The sequence below is a fragment of the Medicago sativa genome, chromosome 3, assembly GCF_051527215.1.
Source record: "Medicago sativa cultivar Bolivia chromosome 3, Bolivia_mono, whole genome shotgun sequence".
In the NCBI taxonomy this organism is placed as follows: Eukaryota; Viridiplantae; Streptophyta; class Magnoliopsida; order Fabales; family Fabaceae; genus Medicago; species Medicago sativa.
The window spans coordinates 63,898,566-63,923,101 of NC_140751.1; the positions used below are offsets into that span (position 1 = coordinate 63,898,566).

At 33.7% G+C, this 24,536-nt stretch overlaps 1 protein-coding gene and 1 non-coding gene across 3 annotated transcripts; one reads left to right on the forward strand and one right to left on the reverse strand.

Annotated features, from left to right (window-relative positions):
* The first annotated feature begins 15,470 nt into the window (after nt 1–15,470).
* TRNAE-CUC (transfer RNA glutamic acid (anticodon CUC)) lies at nt 15,471–15,543 on the forward strand. The gene has a single exon. It is a non-coding gene; the product is annotated as a tRNA-Glu (tRNA).
* A 192-nt stretch (nt 15,544–15,735) lies between these two features.
* On the reverse strand, nt 15,736–19,833 carry LOC146939090 (SAGA-associated factor-like protein). 2 transcript variants are annotated; one of them, XM_085752893.1, is made up of 4 exons: nt 19,555–19,833; nt 18,295–18,361; nt 16,284–16,595; nt 15,736–16,124 (listed from the first exon to the last, which is right to left on the reverse strand). In XM_085752893.1, exons 2-4 carry the CDS (start codon nt 18,334–18,336, stop codon nt 15,936–15,938), a joined length of 543 nt encoding a protein of 180 aa, XP_085609019.1. In that variant the 5' UTR covers nt 18,337–18,361; nt 19,555–19,833; the 3' UTR covers nt 15,736–15,935. The 2 variants fall into 2 exon arrangements, with proteins under 2 accessions (XP_085609019.1, XP_085609020.1); XM_085752894.1 differs by having other exon boundaries at nt 19,605–19,627.
* Between the last annotated feature and the right edge of the window lie 4,703 nt (nt 19,834–24,536).

The window sequence follows — 24,536 nt, forward strand, 5'->3', positions numbered from 1 at the left end:
ATTCAATGAGTTTTCTATCTTTCTATATCAAACCATTAATTTTAAAATACTTATCGAGTAGTAGTAATTTTTAAGATGTATGTAAGGTATAACTTTTGATGGTACCTACAAGAAAAGAAAAATTACCTTAAAATAGATTAAGAGCGACATTAAGGGCCCGTTTGTTTTAGATTAAAAAAAATGGATTTTCCTTTGTATTTCTAAAAATAATTTTTTTTGGAAATTTAGTAAAAAATAGTAGAAGTTATTTCAAACTCATTTAGTATAAGTTAAAAAAGAGATTTTGACATTCACTAACTTAAATATTCTATTGGACACAATGTCTCATCATGTCGTTGGTTACACCCGATACCTCCGAAGGACAAGAATGATCATGGTAAACAGATTGTTGTTACAGAGGCAGCCCCTAATCAACCACCTCGGCAAAACAAAATCAGCAATGATGTAGGTGCTTCAACATCGAACAATGGTAACAATGGTACATGGGTTCCTATCGCGGTTGCCTCGACTGTTAATACAACTCAGAGAGTTCCAGTTGCCGCTACTACTGCACCTATTTCTACATCTTCGGTCTCAGTTCCTACCCCTCAGATGGGTCTGATTGTTTCATCTACTGTGGCTGCTCCTGAATTTGATAGGTATAATAGTTTCAGTATACCACTACAAAATGTGTTTGATTTAATTACTCCAAGCGAGTTGCCACTCCAAAGGCCAGTGCTTGAGCTTGTTTCCCCTGTAGAGCACGATGACGTGCAACCTGAAGATGTGAGGAAGTTGACTCCGGAACCGAGGGAGGTGGAGGTGAACCCCTTGGTAATTGAAAATACGGAATCACTTCTGGATAGTGAGACGTCGTTGGTGACCGTAGTGACTGATGATGTATCTGAACCACTTCAGGACGGTGTGGAACAAGATCATGTGAGCCCACGGGAGCTGGAGGAGAGTCCCAAGGGTGCTCGTGAGATTGTTACAAGGCCATCCACTATTGAGCATGATAATATGCAAGAGGATCCTGTTAATAATTTGAAGGACATTGTCGTGATGGATGATGTGACTGAGGAACCTACTGTTACGAAAACAGCATCTTTGGAGGTAAATAATTTACCTACAGTTACTGCACATGAGGTGGTTGGTATGCAACGACAAGAGGTTCATCCTAGCAAAAATATCCAGCATGGGCTTGATTTGTGGGAGAGAGTCCGAGAGTATGATGCAAGGACAGCAGCGGAAGCAGCTCAGTCTGACACATCCCTACATGTTCTTACACGAAACCAAAAGCAGAAAATTAAGGTACGACAGGTAATGTCAAAGCAGCCTTCTAAATCTCGTGCACGGGGAGACAACAAATCCATTGATCAATGAATAGGCTAATATGGGTCACGCCATAACTGGTGAAGTTTGGATAGACACTCTTTCCACGGGTGTGGGTCTTGATTTCTTTAGGGATAGATGTGGACTTCCGAATTGCAGATTCCCTTGTCTGTTTTTTCGGGGTCTATTGCTTCTGTTTATTTTTCGGTTTTGCTTCTGCTGTTTCCTTTTGAGGGTTTTGGTCTAGTCCCCCCTCTTTTTGTAATTATTTTCCCCCTTTTTTTAATAAAATTTTATGAGTGTGGAGGTATAGGATGGAGGTGTCTCGGGGTGCCAACCTAGTTGGGATGTCGATGATACCGCTTGATGCTAGTCCACTCTCCTGGCTTATCAAAAAAAAACTTAAATATTCATTGTTCGAGATTTTACATAGTAAAAATTACATATTTTTTCAAAATGACATTTTTCAAAAATGATTTTTATGAAAAGCTATTTGAAATAACTTTTTTTTTAGAGATTTTTTCAAAATTTAGTATCCAAATTTTTTTAACAAAATGATGAAATACTTAGAATAACATTTTAAGATAAGCTATTCAAACGGATTTTTCATTTGAAGCTTTCCTTGAAAATTTCTTTGTTAAAAAAATTATAACAAAAACATATTACACTACAAAAATCTATTTTGAAAAAAGCTATAACAAACGGGCCCTAAGACTATTATAACAAATTGATTCCTTCATTCATTCTTTTAATAATCATTTGATAATGATTATAATGACCATTCCAATATTTATAACATTGACATTCTAATAACTTAATTAGTGACTCATCATAATTTATCTCTATATTTTCATAGAACATGATGATTCATCTCTAAAATATCGAATGCAATTAACTCATCATAGTTTTTACCTACTTAACTATATTCTATTATATTGAATCTATCTTGGGTCATTACAATGTCACTTTAAAACAAATTTCAAGAGGTGTTGTTTTGTTTTATAATTTTGAGATTTTTCTATTTTCACATAATGTATTTTGAGTTTAATGAACATACATTGTCCACTGTCAATTTATACTGATATCCAATGAGAAACCTCTATCTTTCCAAGTCTTTTCTCCAAATTCAAGCATTATACTGATTCTAATCCGATTAATAATCCACTCTATACATGATGTCTCTTTCCGTAATCAACCAAACAATAAAGAGTGCTTGTTAGGTGTAGGTGTAATACTAATTCATAGTTATATACTCATATCCTCATAAATCGTGTTTATCCGCTTATCTATGACCTTGGTGCAGCGAATTGGAGTATTGGACAATGCATGTACACCAGAGTGATTCATTGTGTCAACATTTTATGTTATATTGTTTTATGATAAATCATGAACTTTAGAATGATAATTTTTGTAGACTCATATTAGTTACATATTTTGGTTACCTAGAATGATCTTATTTTAATATTTTTTACATTATTTTTGTGAATTTTTATCTAATAATTTTTTATTTAAAAAATTGTAGGGGTAGCCCATTGGTCTACCATAAAACGAAGAGGGATGAGATCTAGTTTGCCTTGGTGGAGGAGCGGGAGTGAGATCCTGGTATTCGAATAAATTATATATAAGATGTGGAAACTCAAACTTAGGAGAAGATTGTTGGGTTCAAATGTGAATAGTTGTTCCACATATTGACTATGAATGAGTAAAATGTTAGATATATAAGAGAGTTGATTTTATAACTAATGACATTTGAATGGAGATGGGACACCTCTAGTCTCTCATCTATCTTCAATATATATATATATATATATATATATTGTTTTATCTTGGTTTTCGGGTGTCAAACATTGATTACGTTTGAACCTTTCAAACCGGTGATATCTTATTTTTTCTTGGGAAGGGAAAAAGTAAGCAAAACCCTTGAGAATCGAGGTCCGGGAGTTGTTTTCGCTACGGGAAGGTGTTAGGCACCCATAACGACTATAGTATCCTATAGGAACCGTCTTTAATTTCTACGCGCGCGCTTTATTTTTAAATGCTATTTTGAAATGATATTTACACCTAAGAGTTACTAAATGAAGAATTGGAGGGAGAAGAATGTGTTTGAATTTTTATTTTAGTTGAATTGAAGGAATTTTGTTCCTTGCCTACGTACCCGTTTAAGGGATCAAATCCACCGTAGTTCTCTTCCAAAAAATGTTTTTGTTTTTGTTGGTTGATTTTAAATTTGAAAATGGGATTTTGAAGAATAGAAAGAGGCCTCAAGGGCATGAGATTGTAAAAAGTGAGGTTGAATTAGTCATTTGCAAAATATGGTCTAAACATGATTATTTTCATTGAAATTTGATTAAGAAAATGAAAAGGAAAATTCAATGGGATTTTGATCCCAAGGTTTGTTTTGAAAATGGTTTGAATGATGTTTGTTCATATTTTTTGGGAAAATGATTTTTCTAAGTATAAAAGCCTAAACATACATCTAAACATACATCTAAACATGCATATTCTAACTATATAGTGATGTGTGTGCATGTGTCGGTGCTTGTGTCGGTGTACATTATTAGAGTCCATTGTCCTTATTACATCATGCCCTAATTACATTCTATGATCTTGCAAGAAATTAAAATGACATGAAAGTAAAATATTACAAAATCCCTAAATCTTTACATTCTAAGCCTTGGTACAAATTTAGAGTGCAAGAAATAAGATGGAGAGGGAGATGGAATGTGGAATGCTTATGAAATGTATGAGGCATGAAATAGAATGGTTAGTGAAAATAAGGCATAATAGAATAGAAAGGTAGGCAAGGAAATACTAAGACAAAGAATGGTAAGAATGCCAAAAATAAAGTGTCAAAATGTAGTGGAAATTTATCATAACATCTCAATGAGTGCATGACCTATAATTCTCTTATTATGGTAATTTTCAAAGAGTTTTATTGTAGCCATAATATGGGAATTATAGGAATATGCCCAAGCCAAAAGGTAGGATGCATTTTCTAGACACATTTGACACTTTATTTTTACAAGACTTACAAAACAAGAAGCCAACAAATCACTCATACATTAGTGGAATGGACATAACAAAACAGTAGTACACACATCTTAAAATCACATATTAAGTACCCATAGCATGCATCAATACATCATGACCAAAATCATAGCAAAATTCCTTGAAAAGTAACAAGAAAAGTAAAAAGTAACAAGAATTTATATACACACATTTTTATCAAATTTTATTGTGCAAAAGTATTGCAAAAACACCAAGAAAATTATCAAGAGTTCATAGAAAATTATTTGGAGTTTTTTTCTAAAGAAATTTTGAACAAACGAGGGCGTAAGAAGCAAGTCCTATGGTGTAAACAGCAAGAAAAAACCATATAAAACGAAAAAAGGTTACACAAGGGCCCAAGCCCACTTCAAGGTGAAAGACTGGTTCAAGATTGTGGGTAGTGGAGCGGGTCAAATGGATGGGTTGACCCATGGGTAGGATACCAAAACCAACACAACTCACAAACTCTATTTTTTAATCCTAATTTCCTCCACTAGCCGCAAACTCTCTCTTCTCTCTCTCGTTCTTCTTCAACCTTCTTTCCCCTTTCAAAGCATTCTCAATTGAACATACAAGCAAACCTATCAAACGGATTCCAGTTCTTCTAACCTCAACAACCGTTCCTCATCTCATTCTCACAACTCCATTCGTATACACAAGCAAACGGAACAAACATGACTGGATTCAAAATATCAAACACGTACATAACACAGATGGATTCAATCAAACAATTAGCACAAAATTCCATTCATCAATTCGATTCAAGGTAACAACAGAGAAGGATGAACTCAAGCATGAAGAGGATACCGTTCTGGCCTTAAAAATTGATTTCAGGCGAAAGTTTAGCATACGACGCAAAATTGCGAATCGAAAGGGATTATGAACACAGATTGATCTAAAAAGAGGAAGTAACGATACCTTAGGAACAAAAATCGGAGAACAAAGTACTTCAGCTGGAAAACTGCAGCGAAACAACCAATTCGGCAAGCCTCTTCGTCGATCTTCTTTCTACGCGTTCCTGCTTCAGATTCACGAAATCAATTCCCCTCCTCCTTCGAATCTGCTCCAGCTTTTCTTCTCCGTTCCAAATCGACTTTGTTCGAAGTTTACGGCGAATCGAATTCTGGTTTTCCTCCTTTCCCTTCACCGTTCCAATTTGTTCTTCCTCTGCGTTTGGATCCGAATTCGCCGTTGTTGTAACTCAAAATAATTGTCGTTCCAATCTCTGTTTTGACACTTGCATATGAATGGAAACTGAATTTGTGACGAGCTTGCTGTTTTTGCGAAATTAATGGATTGGAGGTTGATGATGATGGATATTGATGGAGTGGTGATGAAGGTCTTGAAAATTGGTGGTGGAATGGTGGTTTACGGTGGTGGAATGTGTTGGTTGCGGTGGTGGAATGGTGGTGGAATGGGTTGGTATGGTGGAGAGGAAAGGAAAAGAGAGAGAAAGTTGGTTAGAGGTGAGGTTAGGAGGTTGTTAGGGTGGTTGTTAGAGGTTGTTATGGTGGAGAGAGAAAGTGGTTATGGTGGTGAAAGAAATAGATCACGTGAGAGAAAGAAAGGGAAAAGAATAAAATGGATTTTTGTGACTTTTGTGTAAAATGATTAGTTGTGTTGAAAATTGACCAAAGGTTTGACTTATATAGGTGATGTGGTAAGCCTTGGACCAATTGGAGTGGGACATGTAGCACTAGACTTGTAACAAACTCTTAAGGACCAATAGCATTTGGACACATGGCACTTGGACTCTAACAAATTTAAAAAGGGATTAAAATGCAAATAACAAAAGTACGAGGACTAAAATGAAAATTAAACTAAAATTGAATTGAAAAAGTAAATTGAAAATTAACGTAAAGCGAGACGATTAAAACAACAAAGCAGATTAAAATGAATCAGAACTATTATGTGAAATGACCAAAACGCCCCTAGGGACTAAAACGACTCGAAACGACTCAAATGCAATTTTAAAATGATTTTTTAACAAGGGATTAAAGCAAGAGTTTATACAAGCAAAATAAAAGACTCAGAGACAATTTTTAGAATTTAAACAGGGTTTTAACACATGAAAAGACTAAAATGCCCCTAGGGGCAAAATTGACTCGAAATGACTTTAAATGCAATTTTTGAAATGGATTCTGACATAGAATTGAAATGAAGACTTATTCACACTATTTGAAAAGACCCAAACAAATTTTAAAAGATTGAAAGAAAATTTTGACATAGGAAATGACTAAAATGCCCTTCTATGTGGATTTTGCAAACAACACTGAAATAAAATGCAGAGAAAGATGCAATTGATCAGAGACATATCAAATGACTTGAAATGCAAGAAAAGAAGACTTGAGTTAGTATTTTTAGGTCCAAAATTAGGGTATAACATATATATATATATATATATATATATATATATATATATATATATATATAACAAATTTAGCAATTCATCATGTATCGATATACTTGACATTTACTAAATTTAGCAATTAGGAACGTAATTAAATATAGGCTTAATAGCATTTTTGGCCCCCTATGTTTGACAAAATTGCGATTTTGGCCCCTTATCTTTGAAAACTACAAAACCGCCTCTTATGTTTCGTTTTCGTTGCACTTTTGGCCCCCATGGTCAATTTTGACCTGGTCCACGCTGACATGGCACCCACATCACTTATATGAGGGGCCAAAATCGCAACTTTTGCAAACATAGGGGGCCAAAAGTGCTATTAAGCCTATTTTTTTATTTTTTTTAATTCATTTACTTTTTTTTTCCATTTTTTTTGTTTTGAAAAAATTAAAAAAAAAGAGAGAAAATTAATAAAAATCGAAAATAATGAAAAAAATACTGAAAAATTTTTAAAAAATTGGAAAAATTAATAAGAATGAAAACAAAAATCAGGAAAAAAAAATCATTTTTTCGGTTTTTATCCTCTTTTTTTTTTTTAAAAAAAAAGGGTTAATATGTCTTTACCCCCTGTAATTTAGGCGAGTTCCGGTTTTCCCCCCTGTAAAAAAGATTCTTTCAATTCCAACCCTGAAATATGAAGATTCTTTCGAAAACCCCCCTGATCCCATCTAAATCAGATTATTTTTTAATATACATACCACATCATTCAATCATTTTTTTTTAAACAAGAGAGTAGCCAAAAAGCTACCTTACCAAAATATATTAACAAAGATTGATACAAAAAGTGAGGAGGGCGATATAGCCAAAAAAAACCTCCTCAACCAGCAGAGAACCTGAAACTAGGCATCCCTAGTCTGTTTTGAACATAAGCTGTCCTAACTTCCAAAGGCAAAGCGTCATACAAAACAACAGAATTCAAGGAAAGTCCTATGTTAGCTAACAGGTCAGCACAAACATTTCCTTCCCTGTAAATGTGAGTTATCAAGAAATCTATATTAACAGTGTAGTCCAAGCAGTTGTTCCATCTGCTTCTAACCTTCCAAGGGACTAAAGCTGCAGATTTAAAGGCCAAAACTGCTAGCCTTGAATCAGTTTCTATCCAGAGCCTGGTATAACCTCTATGATTTGCAATCTCAATGGCCCTCATGACCCCTGACAATTCAGCAATCAAAGAGTTCCTTATACCCAAACCTTCAGCAAATCCACCTAAGAACAGCCCCTGATTGTCTCTAAACACACCACCACAAGATGATAGACCAGTGCTCCCAGTAGCTGCCCCATCACAGTTACACTTGATCCAATTGAAGACTGGAGGATGCCAGATGACTTCCTTGATAATATTGTGCTTTGGAGGATTAATTTTGCAATTGAGTGCCTTTAACAAAGTGAATTCTGACATTGAGGAGCTAGCAGGTAATTTAGAGTTGCTAGCAGACAAAGAAACTCCACTAATTATAGTTGAAACGGCTGATTTCCAATGGGGTTTTAATAATTAAAAAAACATTAAAAACTGAAAATCTTTTAAAAATAACAAAAAATCAGATTATTTTTTAAAAAAAATAAAAGATTGATTTTTTTTTAAAATTTTAAAAATAACAAAAAATCAAATTATTTTTTTCGAAAAATGAAAGAAAAAAGCAGAAAAGACATTTAGAATTTTTTTCGAAATTTAAAAAATTAGAAAAAAGTTCGGATTTTTTTTCGAAATTTAGAAGATATTAAAAATACTGGAATTTAATTTTCAAAATAAGAAAAGTTTAGATTTTTTTGCGAAATAAAAAAATGGAAAATATTTAAAATTTTAAAAATCTGGATATATATATTTTTAAAATCCAATTACAATAAAAAAATTTAATTTTAAAAATCATATAATCTGAAGAAAAAAATTGATTTTAGTTTAATTAAAAATTTAGGAAAAAAATCTGAGAAGCTTGAATTACATAGGAATATTTTTGTAAAAAGAATTATTAATGCGTGTAAAATTTTAAAAAGTGTCTTATTTAAGAGACATTAAAATTTAAAAAGTGAGTACCTCAAGTTGCTCTTCCAACCTCTTTTGAACTAAAATTGATTTTTTTTCTTCAGATTATATGATTTTCAAAATTTAATTTTCATATTGTAATTGGATTTTAAAAAGTATATATCCAGATTTTTAAAATTTTAAATATTTTCCAGTTTTTTTCGCAAAAAAATCTAAACTTTTTTTATTTTGGAAATTAAATTCCAGTATTTTTAAATATCTTCTAAATTTCGAAAAAATCCGAACTTTTTCTAATTTTTTAAATTTTGAAAAAAATCTAAAGGTCTTTTCTGCTTTTTTCTTTTATTTTTCGAAAAAAATAATCTGATTTTTTGTTATTTTTAAAATTTTAAAAAATCAATCTTTTATTTTTTTAAAAAAATAATCTGATTTTTTGTTATTTTTAAAAGATTTTCAATTTTTAATGTTTTTTTATTATTAAAATGATTTAATGATGTGGTATGTATATACACACATGTCATGCGAATTTTTTTTTTCAGATTTTTGTTTTCATTCTTATTAATTTCTCCAATTTTTTTCAGTATTTTTTTCATTATTTTCAATTTTTATTAATTTTCCCTCTTTTTTTAAATTTTTTCAAAACAAAAAATGGAAAAAAAAAGAAAATGAATTAAAAAAATAAAAAATAGGCTTAATAGCACTTTTGGCCCCCTATGTTTGCAAAAGTTGCGATTTTGGCCCCTCATATAAGTGATGTGGGTGCCATGTCAGCGTGGACCAGGTCAAAATTGACCATGGGGGGAACAAGCAGAGATTAGAACTCCAAATTATTACTCTTGCTTTGATAGCAAAAAAGAAACTATCGTGACGCTCCACATTTCCAAATCTCCCCAGATCTACAGCCGCCGCTCCACATATCCAAACCCAAACATCACGATGTAGATACAGAAGATGGTGGTGCGACGAGAGTAATTCTCCGTACCACCGTCACACCCTTTCTCCTCCGGCGTTTCTTTCATTTTTCCCTTTCGCAATCGTCGCCGTCAAAGGATTGTATAGACGAGATTTGGTTTTTCGTCCTTCATTCATTCTCCGGTGTCGGTTCAGGGTTCTTCGAAGGTCGGTTGCTGGAGGGCAGGGGATGTGTTTTCTGGTGCTTTCTACGATTGTTGGTGGTGATGGGGTGGGCTGGAGGTTGTTATGGTGGCGATGAGGTTGTTACAGTGGTGACGAGGTGGTGCTTTGGTGGAAGGTTTTGTGCAGATGTGGTGATGTAGTGTTGTGCCGTTTGCAGGTGGTGAGAGTGAGTGTCGGTGGCGGCGATGGCAGCGTCGGCAGCAGAGATGGAGGTTATTGTTGTGGTGACACCGGGGATGGTGGTGACAGGGGGTTTGTCTGTGTTGCGCGATGGTTGGAGGAGGCGGTGGAGGTGTTTGGATTGAGTGGTGATTTAGAGGGGGGGGGGTGTAGTCGTTGTTTAGGTAGGGAGGTGATGTGTTGGTGGTTAGTGGTGAGATCTTGGTGTTGTGTTGTAGACTGCCTCTGTGTTGGGTTCTTTGTTGGTGCAGAATTTGTGTGGTTGTAGGTGGTGGCGGCGATGGTTGATACCTGCGGGCCACCGGTGGCAGTTGTGGTGGCGGCGTATCCTTCTTTGATTTCATTTTGTTGTTGATAGTACAAGTTGATTTCTAGTGTGTTTTGTTGGGGATTGCTATTCTCTTTCAAGTGTGGTGGCTGATTTGGGTGGTTTTCGTATTGTTGCCTTTGATTTTTGTGGCGGCTCTCATGGTGGTTCGTGATGGTAGATTTGGATGGTTTTTATGGGTGTTTGTATTGGTTTTCGTGGTAGATATCATGGTGGTTGTGGCGTGATGGTGGTGGCTCATGGTGGTTTTTGTGGCGGCAGATTTGAATTGGGGTGGAAGTGATGGTGGTGTGAGGTGGTGACAGTGGTGAGGCAAGTTTCGGGTTTGTTGTTGTGGCGAAGGTGGTTGTTGTTGCTTCGACTGTTTGTTTTTCAAAGGGTGTTTGGTGCTGTGTTTGTTCTTGACGTTGCTGTTTCGGGTTGTGTGCGTTTTATTTACGTTGGTGAGGGTTTTGGTACAACTTTTTGTTTCTCTTTGTATTTTGCTATTTTATGAATCCTATTCTAGCATTCCTTGTGCTGGTTAGGATTCGTTGTGATTTTAATAAATTCCATTTTGGCTTCTTCAAAAAAAAAAATTGACCATGGGGGCCAAAAGTGCAACGAAAACGAAACATAAGGGGCGGTTTTGTAGTTTTCAAAGATAGGGGGCCAAAATCGCAATTTTGTCAAACATAGGGGCCCAAAAGTGCTATTAAGCCTTAAATATAATAGGCTATTGAAACTTGATGAAATATATAGGATTATAATTAAGATCATGTTGGGAACATAGTAGCATATCATTAACTAACCCTAAGATAATATTTAAGAACATATATATCAGCACATAATGACATGTCGTTACATGTGAGAATAATTAGAAATACTTCAGTAACTAACGTGGTAGAATAACTATAGACATGTAACCAGAATTTGCAAGTAAAAAGTTAAGACATGTTAACACATGAGATACATATATTCACAGTATATAAAGTAACAGTAATATATATGTGAAATTATGATGAAAGATTAAATTAGTGGATAGGGCAACTCCTTTCAAAGCAGTGCAAGTGTCGATAGATAGATAAGTACACTTTATCATCATGTATGTGACAATGGATGTCAGGTTATATATAAAGCCAAAATCCAATGAGTAAGCTAAGAAACAAGAAGATGTAACAATTCATGGTGGGTGCGCAACCAGTTAAATTAGTACGGAGGTTTGTCACCCTAACTTGTTTATCATGCTTTTTATGTAATAATATCTTGTAGTACCAAACAGACCAAATTATTCTTGGTTTGGTTTTCTGTAACCAGATACATATATACATACAACAAGTAACCTTTAATTTGTTTCTTGGTTAATTATTTGAGCCAATTTTTTAAATATTTTTGGAAAGAAGTCTCAGATCTGAAGGAAATGAACAATCTTCCTTAGATCCTTTATATGGAACCACTCATGGACCGTCAATCTATCCTTAAGGGCACATATGCCCTCCAGAAGGGCTCCTGAAGCCTTAGGTGCGTCCCCCTAAGGGCGCCGTCTTGACAAGCTTCTAAAAACATCTAGAATTCTCTATAGTGACTTAGGACCCAAGCTGCTTGGGGCTTAAGTCACCGAAATACAAGCTCACGAAGGACTATAAATACCCCTCTTGAGAACAGTCTAAACCCTAAATTCTATTATTGTACTTTTGCAAGTACAACTCCAACTAATTATTTTTAGAAAAGTGATGTCAACACTCTTTTTCAACATTCATCCTAGTAGTGCTGTTTTGGAGTTGGGTGTTGTTAGGACTCATCTTGTTTTTACTCGGTAAGATTAATGTGTATCCTTTTATTTGGATTTCATTAAAGAACAAATTCCATTTATTAAGCATATGTTTGGTTTGATGTCAGAGACACCAAAATCATGTTTAAGCATGGGTTCATAGAAGCGAAAATCAAGGTTCTACTTGGATGTAGAAAGTTTGTCGCGATTTTGGTTAAGTGTGAAAAACGTATTGTGAGGCAGCCAAAATATAAAGAAAGAAAATAAATAATTTTTAAAATTTAATATATTAAATTTTGTTTAGAAGAAAAAGAATCATAATAGTTTTACTTAAATGTAATTTAAAACAACATAAAGAAAATAAAACATTGATAATCTTTTGTAGATCTAAAGATATATTAAACGTCAAAATATGACAACAAAATTACGAAATAAGTGATGACCTTTTGATTTGGTTGTTTCTATTATTTTTTGACAAATAAACTTATTTGGAGTGAGTAAATATATATTATTGGAGTAGTTAAAGGTAAAACATACTTATTTATTTAAATAAAAAAAATGGGGTGGCCTATGCTACCCAATTGCTATGGGTAGCATCACCTCTGGACACCGGTTAAGATACACAAAATGCACAAGCAATGTCCAATAAAGAATACAAAATGACAAACCTTTTTTTTTGTTTTGTTTCAAGGGTGATTATATTTGGGCATCCTAACTTCTCAGCATACTTTTAACATCTCATTTTCTTTATCCGTCTTTTTGTCACATTACCAACATATCACATTACACACTCTCTATTTAATCCAGGTGTAAATGAGGTGTATGAATATCTAGAGATCATTTTCCTTATTTTTAAAGGGTGATTAAAAAGGGTGATAATGAATAAGGAAAATGTTTAGTGTCCAACCCAATAGGTGGATATACCCCAATAGGCGCACCTTGAGATAGAAAGAGATAAGAGAGAGTGGTGTGAATCACGAGTAATAATAATTGTATAACTACTTGATGACAACTTTTGGGACAATCATCTTTTTCTCTTTTCTTATTGCTCAAAAACAATATAGAGAGAGAGTAAAAACATAATGTAAATATAACAGAGAAAGTTTTTCAAAAATTGTCATCAAATGGTTGTACAGATAACATTTCTTGTGAATCATAGATGTGATAAGTTTGTGATACGATAAATGAGATAGAGAAAATAAGATGTTGAATGATTATAAAAAAAAAAAAAATTAGGGCGTCTAAATATCATTATTGTTAGGAGTACTCTAAACATTTTTTACACGGATCCACTTGGGTACAAGTCAAACAAAATCAACACAAGATCAACTCAAGTTTAGTTTGACAAAGAATAAATCATCAATTTAATCACTAAAATACCACTCTATCTTCAATTTAGTACTTAAAGTATATAAAAATAATAAGTAGCTCTTAAAGTACATAAACTTCGTCAAACTACTTTTATGAATATCCATCAAATTAAGCCCTACAACTTTGTAGGTAGTTTTTTTTTTTATTAACCCTCTACCTCCTAGAATTCCCTATATTAAAATTGCACTACAAGAATATCCATTAAATTAAATTTGAAATTCGGTCGCGAGGTAATTAAAATCTGGTCAAGAGTCATTTCATTCATGAATCGAACTTGAATTCTCTCGAACGATTAATCTTTTGGTGCAACTCGTTAACTACTCGAGCTCAATCTCTTGACTTTGTAGCTATGATTCGATTGATAAGTTTTTGTACTTTTTAACTAGTACTTATTATATTCATGTATTTTATGGATTAAATTGGAGATAATGATATTTTAGAAAACAAATTGATGATTTATTCATCGGACAAAATCATTATCATAGGGTTAAGGTAGATTTTCTCCCTCATATTCACATTTTGTAATTTGTTAAAGACACAATGTAATATTGATTCATTTGTCATTACTTTAATAATAATTGATCGGCAACATATTAGAATATGAATTTTAAAAGTTTGAGGTGTAGATGATATATAGAATCATTATTTATTATCCTTTTTTTTTTTTTTTTATTTCGTGGAGCTTATTATCCATTCTTGAAGTGAAAAGTCTTTGTGAAAGAATGAGTAAAGAGAAAATAATATTGTTTTCACCTGATAATTTAATTTTCATGTTTTGTAGTGTACTTGTTTCCATTTGGTGAAATTTTGGAGTGTACATGTACTATGTGGCTGCAGATGGATTAGATTACTTGATGACGACAACTACCTAAATTACCTAAATTTTCATTTGTCGAAAACTTATGATAGCTGAATTGATTGATATTTGATAGCGAAGTTTTGAGGAAACAATGCACTTTATTTACATTTTGGATACTATATAGTAAAAAAGAAAGTATTTCAGATGCTTTATAACATGTACATGGTTTTGTAACCATTTAATTGTTGTAGCATACCTTGACCTTATTGACGGACACGACCTAGTTGCTTTTTTTCCAACAGTTGTTGTCTTTAACATGAGAGTGGCAATTCTTTCATTGAGAAAACAAGTCACTATACAATTTGTTGTTTTGTAACATGTTTTGCCCCTTGTTGTCAATAGTCAAACGACATGTACCAAACTCCACTCGTGAATGAACTTCTCAAACTTATATACTTCTTGAACAATATTTTTGATAAACTAACAATAATCAAAATTAGTGTAATTTATGGTGGACCATTACAGTGAATCAGAAACTAAAAGTTGGAATGTTTAAACATCAAGATAAGATAAGAGAGCACTAAGCTATCAATGATGCATGTTTAATGTTTTTTTTTCATTGTCAACCCTTCGATTTTTAGAGATCCCTAATCTGGAGTTCGGACGCGAGACAAATATAGTCTGACCAGGATTTGTTCTACACAAAAATCAAATTTAAGTTCTCCCGAATGATTCATTCTTTAGTGAAACTCATTAACATATTTAAAACATGTTTAGTGTTTTTTTTTTAAGGAAAAACATGTTTAACGTTGTTTGGACTTTGGATCGTACGGATGATCAAACTACGGTACTACATGTGAGAATATTATGATACTACTTATTATTCATACATAATATTACATAATTAGATTTAAAATCTCTTTATTAAAATTCAGTTGAACATCTCTTTAGAACAAAAATAAAATAAATATCAATTGAACATTTTTTTCTAAAACAATCGAATACTTTTTAAATCATGAAATCCAATAAATATTCATGGTAAAATGTTTCAGATATTCCAATGCTGGTGAATTTTATTTCAAGAGATTTAAATATGGAAAAGATAGAAATACCATAGACTTTAGTTAAATATATTCTGATTTCGAAATCAAACACCAATCCGTTGTAGTCTAGTTGGTCAGGATATTCGGCTCTCACCCGAAAGACCCGGGTTCAAGTCCCGGCAACGGAATTTTTTATGATTTTTTTTTTTTTTGGCAACGGAATTTTTTATGATCTTTTTTTGATCAATTAATCATATTTTAACATAATCACATTTTTCCCTATCAAACTTTTCTCCACGGGGTATTAGAAATGTGACCACGAAAATTTCAATGGAATGTTATTCTGTAAAACTCCAAAGCTAGAAAACATGGTTGATGTATAAACAGAACAAACAAAAGGTCCAAAATATAAGATAAATACTATATTCAAATACATCATGAAGCTCTCACATTAAAACAAGCTACATGATTTACATCTGGTTATTATTATTATTTATGAATGAAAAAGTATTTTAATAAGCTCAAAAATCATGTTTTACATCCGATAAACTCGGAATTTGCCCAACAACATCACACTAGTTCATGGCGGGGATGTCCCGTTTGAGTGCTCCCCACTTGCAAAACTGTGGTTTCCATTTGCCAACCGGTTCGCGCTACTATTGTTGTTAGCATGATTTGAATAAGTAGAAACAGAATTTCCTCGTGAATACCGGTTCTGGTTCTGTGCGCCTGAGCTGCTTCTTGTTACCTTCAAACGCGCTTTCCTACCCTGAGATGGAGCATTAACATGGTCATAAATAATGTTAAGCGTTTAATGAGTATACACTTACCTGCACCTACGTCCAACAATTTATCACCACATAAACTTTGGAGATTATACGATATATTATAACAAAGTGGACATCTATATATAAGTTAAGAGAATAACCTTCCCCATGCACTTCTCCAAATGAGGAGCAAACTTCCCTGCCGCGATAGTTCGGCCGCAATTCATGCACTCAAATATTTCAGTTGCTACGGCAGGATGATTTTGTCCGAATATGTCAACCACATACTTGCCATTTGTTTCATTACTATTACTAGGATCAGCCACTCTAACCCTGGCTTGTGCTGATAATTTCAATTCTTCATCTTCTTCATCCAAATTAGCGTCAAGCCCCAACTTGGCTACTCTGTGACACTCTGATGCCACATCAACTATAATGGAATCAAGGAGATCCGAGAAAAAGTGAGATGAAAGCTGCAAAAAATCGCAATCGAAGAAATAACTATACAAAATAAGTATTTGACTGCTCTTAAACTTCCAATTCACAGACACATAAGTAATTACTTTAGGCACGTGCGTGCATGTGAGACAATTCACAATAGAGAGAAATGCTAATATAATAGAAAGGTAGACTACTTAGACTAGCTTCTAATGTCATTTGTTGTAATTCATTTATTTCTGTTAACAAAAGAAGGGAGAAGAATATACAAAATTTCCTACATCCTTATTCTGAAACAAAAACATGCTTACAGGTTCAGCGGTTTTCTGTTTAAGACGGACTTTCTATTCTTTTCCATGCACCACTCAAACATCTTTTTTGGTTCATTGAATTTTTTCTAGACTATAGACCTAATTGAGGATTAGTACAGCCTGTACAGGTGCAAAGTATTGAACCGGACCAAAAGTCAACGCAAGGATAAGCTCACAAACGGCATAAATTTTTTGATTATGCTGGTGGTGCAAAAGCTTAAACAATTCAATTTGATAATTATCATAATATCTTCACTATTGTAATATCCTTCCTAAACAGAGAATTAATCAATATAATTTATAGAAACGTAAATTTTAGGAGATTATATCATAGAATAGTCCTGCTCCAACACCTTGCAGAAGTCATATTCTGATGTACAGTCAAAGAACCAAGAAACAAAATTACGAATGCAGAATTATACTTCTTTTCTTAGATTACTGCTCTCATATACACACCGACAAACAACAGTTGTTTTAAAAAACCAAAATTGTTCCTTAATTATTGATCATAATCTTTTGGTTCACTTTTGACCATAACCTTACGACAGAAGCTACAATACGCTCATTGTCTTCTGAAGTACAACCCAACAACAGAGGAACAATATATTGAACGCAGAGCAATTCTTGTTTTACTATGCTATTGCTCTAATATACATACACACACACAACAGTTGTTTTCTGAACCCAAAATTGTTTTGTTAAGTATTGATCATAATCTCTTTATTTGCTATTTTAACCATAAGTGTAAGACAAAAACTACAATTTTCTCATGTATTTGGAAGTACAACCAAAGAACCGAGGAGCAGTCAGATGAATGCAGAACTATACCTGTTTTATTAGATTATTGCTCTCGTATACATCTGTTAGAACACATGATATTTGTTAACGCACTTCGGCCAATTGTGCCTACCTTTGCGACTATAGAGCAGCTATAGTTCTGTTTCTATTACTGTGATAAGAATTAGGGTTTCAGTGTTATCTGAACCCAAATTTGTTTAAATATTTCACTTCACTATTGTTCATAAACTTAAGACAGAAGCTACAATTTCTCAAACAGTTATAAAAATGTCAAATATATTATAATCATAACAAAAGACAAAATGAAGTTCGGTTGGTACTTTACTCCAAAACGGAATACTAAATTAAAATCACCAGAAAACTCTCCAAACGTAGCTCAGAGTTCAGTCTAAAGAGAATGTATATGATATGGACTTGGCTACTGTGGAGTGCCTAAGACCTAAGTCCTACATCAGGTTTATTGACAACTGATTTTAAGGGATGGTTCTTCAAGTGCTTGAATGCTTATTATTAGTAGTATATTGAAAGCTTAGATACACCTAAGCATGATTTGCAACAAAAAACTAGTTTATTGCGAAATATGTTAGGAATTTACATCAAAATCTACTCATAGTAAATAGTATACCTGTGACTGTGATGACAAATTTTCTTCATCAGGAACCGACATGACTTTTAACCAAGGCTTTTGGATCCTAATTGACAACCATTACTTTTAAAGGTCAGAATCAAGCACAAAAACTTATGGGCCGGAATAAACAAAACAATACATATTTGCCAAAGAACAACATTGATATCTGCAGGATAAATAACATTGATATCTGCATGACTTGCTCCTATTGTATTGAGTCATTGGAAGCTCAAGATATTAAGACATTATATGGAATGCATTGGAATACGGCCATACACAACACAAAAGGAGATGTGAATTCAGGGGTCATCGAACAATACTGATCTACATATATAATCAACGGGGAAAATGTGAATCAACAAGGAGACCTCTTAAGTAGTGGGTTCAATCATGGATTGTGGAATATAGCGGTATGTTCAAATTATGCTATGCTACAATGTTATAACAACAATTTTACTAATTCATGTGTTTCAGAATAATAGCAATGTGTTAAAATTCCGCTAAGCTATAGCGTTTTAGCACCGTTATGTGACAACACTGCCCTTACTAATTTTACTCTATGAAGCACGGATACGGACACGGACACGAACACCAGATACGACACGGACACTTACACACCAACACTGTTAATAGTTTGAAAAAATCACATAATTCAGCGTAATTATATGTGTCGGCGTCGTGTCGGCGTCGGAAACGGCTCATGTCCGACACTGGGACACACATTGTCCGAGCAGTGTCCGTGCTTCATAGATTTTTACTCAACCAGTTCACATTTGGTACCTGAATTTGCAAAGATCGTCTTCGTCTTCACATAGTGAAAAAACATTTTTATATCAAAACTAACAAGAAAATAAAGCTTAACCATAACCCAATACATATTCATCATAAACATATTATCTGTCTTAAATTTTAACCAAGTTCTCTACATGATCTTTGCATTTAGATTATTTAACCTTAAATATCAATATCAATATCAATCTCCATTTTCATATAATTACATGTTTTCATTTTCTAATTAAAAAAAATTACCACTTTGTTTGAGTTGTTTCACTTCATTTTTTAATTACTTTTACTGTCTCCGACATAAATGTTTTAAAACAAAACAAAACAAAAAAAATGTCACAATTTTATAATATACAAAACAGCACTAAAATTCCAATATTTCGATTTCTCTGATCTTAGTTAAACATTATAGAGAGCGAAAGTAAAGTAATAAAAAATCAAATAAATGCGCAGCTGATCATAAAAAATTCAAACCTATTTTGTCAATCTTAAGTGCTCAACAGACGAATCGCGGTGGAGATTACCAACGCCGGCGGCGTTTCCCGGCGAGTTGAGTCAGTCAGTGCGACTTTCCCGGCGAGGACTGAACTGGGTTTGGGATTAGAACACGTCTCTCGGTTTTTTTTTCCTTTTTCAATCTCAATAGATACGTGACATGTTTTTTTTTTTTTTTTTTTTTTTAAGGATCCTGGTCACTTTTTTTTTATAAGGTAATTTTGTTTAAACAATTTTGATCAGATTAATAAACAATCTCAATCTTATTACATCTTCATAAAATCAATATTAAACAGTTCATAGCATACACAAGAGTGCTTAGATGGAATGACACATGTCTTTTCTATAATAATCAAGGTCCTCGAAGGATTAATCTCCGCAGTTGCATACGGAGGATACCTAGTTTACACAAAAAAAAGTCTAGCATTGATATGCTTTTGCACCCGACAATATTTTAGGGAAAAAAAAACTAAGGGGGATGTATTGAATTAGGATTCTAAGGGATTTTAAAAGACTTTTTAATTATGAAAAAGTCTTGTGGTATTCAATCATGACTCTTTGCAATTTAAAAAAAGTCTTGTGGTATTCATTCAAGATTCTTTGCCATTTTAAAAAAGTCTTGAGGTATTCAATCAAGACTTTTCATCACTTAAAAAAAGTCTCATGATATTCAAAATCATTCAAATTTCAAATGATTGTTTAATAAATTAGATTTTGATGGATTTTGTGAGATTGTATAGTGAAATTTTAACAAAAAAAAGTCTTTCATGAAGACATAAGATTTCTTGGGATTGTTTTTCTTTAAAAGTTTTTACTATCTCTTTCTTATCTCTTCTTCCTTCTCTCTTCTCCCTTCCATCTCTCCTCTCTTTTCTCCCTCCTCTCTCTCTCCCTTCTCTCTTTGTCTCTCTCTCTCTCTTCTCTCTCTCTCTCTCTCTCTCTCTCTCTCTCTCTCTTCTCTCTTTTCTCCCCCTCTCTCTCTCTCTCTCTCTCTCTCTCTCTCTCTCTCTCTCTCTCTCTCTCTCTCTCTCTCTCTCTCTCTATATATATATATATATATATATATATATATCTTCTCCCTCTATCTCCTCTCTTTTCTCCCTTCTCTCCCTCCTCTCTTCCCCCGCTCTCTATCTCTCATAAAAATAAAATAAAAAATAAGAGAATTGTATTCAAAATATTATGATAGAGAGTGTGTTGTAATCATTTATTTTCAATGAGTCCTTAAAATTCATAAAATCTTTTGAAATCTTATAAATCCATAAAATCCTTTAAAATCCTTTAAAATCTTATGATGTAAATCCATTGAAATCCAAATTGAAAATCCTGATTGTCTTTTAAAATCATGAAAGTCATTAAAATCCTACAAAATCTTTTAAAATCTTTGAGACTTTTTTAAGCAAAAATTGTCCTTCAAAATCCTAATCCAATACACATATGCAATTTACAATTTTTTTTTAGAAACGCCAAAATTGATAATATTTGCGCACGACACTATGCACCCACAAACCACAAGACATATATGTGGCATCATTTCCATTGTTTAAATAAATTTTAATTAAAATAAATGGAAGAAAAATGAAATTGTGTATCGGTGCAAAACAAAGTCGTGTGGATTGCGCGACAAATTCATGTCGTGCTGTTTAGAATTTTTCACTAAACAAACCAAAATGTCATTCCAGCACAAACTGTGTCAGACAGATTATAGAGAGTTTACAAAATCACCATACAACCAAAATTAAAAATAACGGAAAAGAGGGAAACAAAACTTAGATAACTGTGTAAGAGCATTGAAAATGATTCAACCTTTCGAAAGTAGTAATCAAAATCAAAAGCAATGCATTTTTATTTGAGCCACCAATAAGTTTGAAGCTTAATCTTCTCACATAAATTACACAATTGCTCATCTTTTTGCTGAAAAATCCTCTCATTTCTTTCTTTCCAAATTGTCCACACTACCGATATCCAAATAATACGCAAAGTCCACTGAATATACTTGAAACAACCACCTAACCCATCGAAATGCATAAAGTGATCAGCTAGAAAACTATACGACACTATCTTGATTCCAAACAATTTGCCCCATCAACCATAATCTTCCGAAAAAATCACATTTGACAAATAAATGGCCCTTGTCTTCATTCAACTTACACCCATGTATGCAAGTCAGACCATTATAATGAATCACCCTTCACTTATACATATTGTCTTTTCATAGGAAGGCAACTGAGAAGCATTCTCCAAACACATAGAAACTTTTAGAGGAACCACTTTCATCTAGAGAAAGTTATTGAGTTCCAATGGATTGTTAATATCCACCGTTGTCAAGTAGTCATAAGCAATATCCCAAGAAACCAACCTCCTACACCGCTTCCACTCCTCCCCCTTCAACCCCCAACCTAAATTGTACATCTCTGCTACCGTTTCCAACTTATTCTCATATAACTCAAAGGCGATTGAACCTAACACTAAACGGAACTCCCTCCGCCCAAGAATCTTTCCAAAACAAGGTATTGGAACCATTCCCCACCACATGCCTATTATTATCAACTACCAAACTCTCTACTCCTACTCAAACACCCTCTCGAATGTTGTTGAAGGTGAGAAAAACACAAGAAGGGAGGGTTGAATTGTGTTGGCTTTTTATGGTTTCTCTTTTTGAGTGGTGAAACTTGGTCAGAATCTAAGGTATTCAGATTCAGACACAGAGTTTGAATGATGCGGATAAAATACATAACACACTGATAAAGAGATAGAGAAAGAGGAAGCAAACACAAAGTAATTTTATACTGGTTCCTCCCACAACACAGGAGTAGTCCAGTCCCCTTGCACTTCTGAGGAATTTCATTATAATCACTCTGGATTACAAATTGCTCAAGGACTCTTCCAAGAGACTTCTCAATGCTTAAGCATAACTGCAAGAGACTTATTTTCTTTAGCACAACTGCTTAAGACTTCCTGCTCTAGGACACTACCTAAAGATTTCTTGCTCAAGGACAACTCCAAGAGACTTCCCTTTGCTTTAGGTCAACTCCTAAAGACTTCCCTTGCTCAATCACAATTGATTGAGACTTTCTAGGTGTTCAAGGTTACACCATGAGACTTATCTATTCAACCAAGTAGGCGAGAGACTTTCTAAATGTTTACACAACTGTAAACAAGTTAATTTGTTCTTACACTAGATTTAACAATGGTAGTGTAAATTAAACAAATAAACAGACTCTTCAGGATTTATATAATACAAACTTGAATAAGAAAATCCTAAGTGTTTTGCGCTATTTGATTTGACAAAGTAATGGCACAGTAAAATAGCAAAGTCTTGTTACTTCTTCTTCAAATCTTTAGCTCCTTATATGTGCAATGAAATGAGAGACATTGGAGAAGAGTGTCAGCGCAAGAAGAGAGCAAGAATTTTGGCCCTTTGCCTGATATGGATAATTCTGTTGAAAAGTCCTTTGAATTTCCTTTGCTGAAAGAAGAATTATCCGTTGCACTCTCTTTGTTCTTGGGGTCTTTTTTCTGCTTGCACACGTACACAGAAGAAGACAAAAGAACTGCTCTATCAGATATTATGATAGGGTCAATTCACAGAATAAGACAAATCATACATGGATTCTGGATCCATTAGATCCAAGTATTCCAGTCAGCTTTCGAGTCTGATGTTCTTCACATAATCTGTTGAGGTAACTTCCCAGCTTCAGTGAGACATCCTTCTTCTAAGGACGTTGACTTCTGGCTGACCTTCCTTTAGATCTTCTACCATAGTCTTCTAGGCTTCTCCTTTTCCTTCTGATGTTTTTCATATGTTCATTCTTCATGATAGACTCATTCTTAGATTCTGCATACTTGAAAATATGTTATTATTCCAATTGTTGTTAAATATTTTGTTATCATCAAAACCCTAAAGGACTTGTATAAACCATTCTTTTTCTAACACTTGTTACAATTCTGCCACCAAATAGAACTGGAATCTCCCCCGTAACGAATTCTGCCACCATCTTTCCCATATCGAGTAATTAACACTTTATACCATAAACTCTTCCTTTTCTCCATCACCCTCCTAGACCATTTACCAAGCAAGGCTAAATTAAACTCGTGTATCCTTCTCATCCCCATTCTCCTTTTTGAAACATGTTGTAATCCATGTTATAAAAAAAAAATAGATTCAATAGAAGGGATCATACTTGTAGGAGGTTTTAAGAAAGAAAGAAAATAGACTAGTGTAGACCAAGATTTTCGGGTGTCAATCCATTGATTGGAATTGAACCTTCAATCTACCGGACTTGCTCGATTTTATTCTTGGGAAGGGAAAAATGAGATTGAAAAACCCTTTTTGGATCCGGGGGTCGGTTACGATTCGAGAAGGTGTTAGGCACCCGCGTCGTTCACGGTATTCCGTGAGAACCTCTTTCTAACTTTATTTTTATTTGAAAATTTATTGTCTTAAAGTTGAAGTGAAAGAATGGAGGGAGAAGAAGTGGGAGTTTTTTGTTGTTTTTATTTAGTCGATTTGAAAGGATTAAAGCCTCTGCCTACGTACCCTTAAAAGGGATCAAAATCGCCGTAGTTCTCTCTTATAAAATATTTTTGTGGGTTAGGTTGATTTTAATTTGATTTTGAAAATGGTTTTGAGAAGGGTTGCGAGACCTCAAGGTATAGAAGAATAAAAGAGAAGTGAGGTTGTTTCATTTTATTTGAGAAATTTGGTCTAAGTTTAATTAAAGTTCATTTAGGAATTTGATTAAGAAAATAAAAGCAAAATCTCTTGGATTTGGATCCAAGGTTTATTAAGAAAATTAATTTGACTTTTGCTTATTTGACTTTTGAGACAAAAAAGATTTTTCTAAACTAACGGAAAGCGAGCGTAACAACGTGAAAAATAAATCGAGATAAAAGCGATAGGTAAAGTGATAGTGTCAGTGCAAGTGTCGGTGCTTGTGTTACCTACATTATTACAAAAA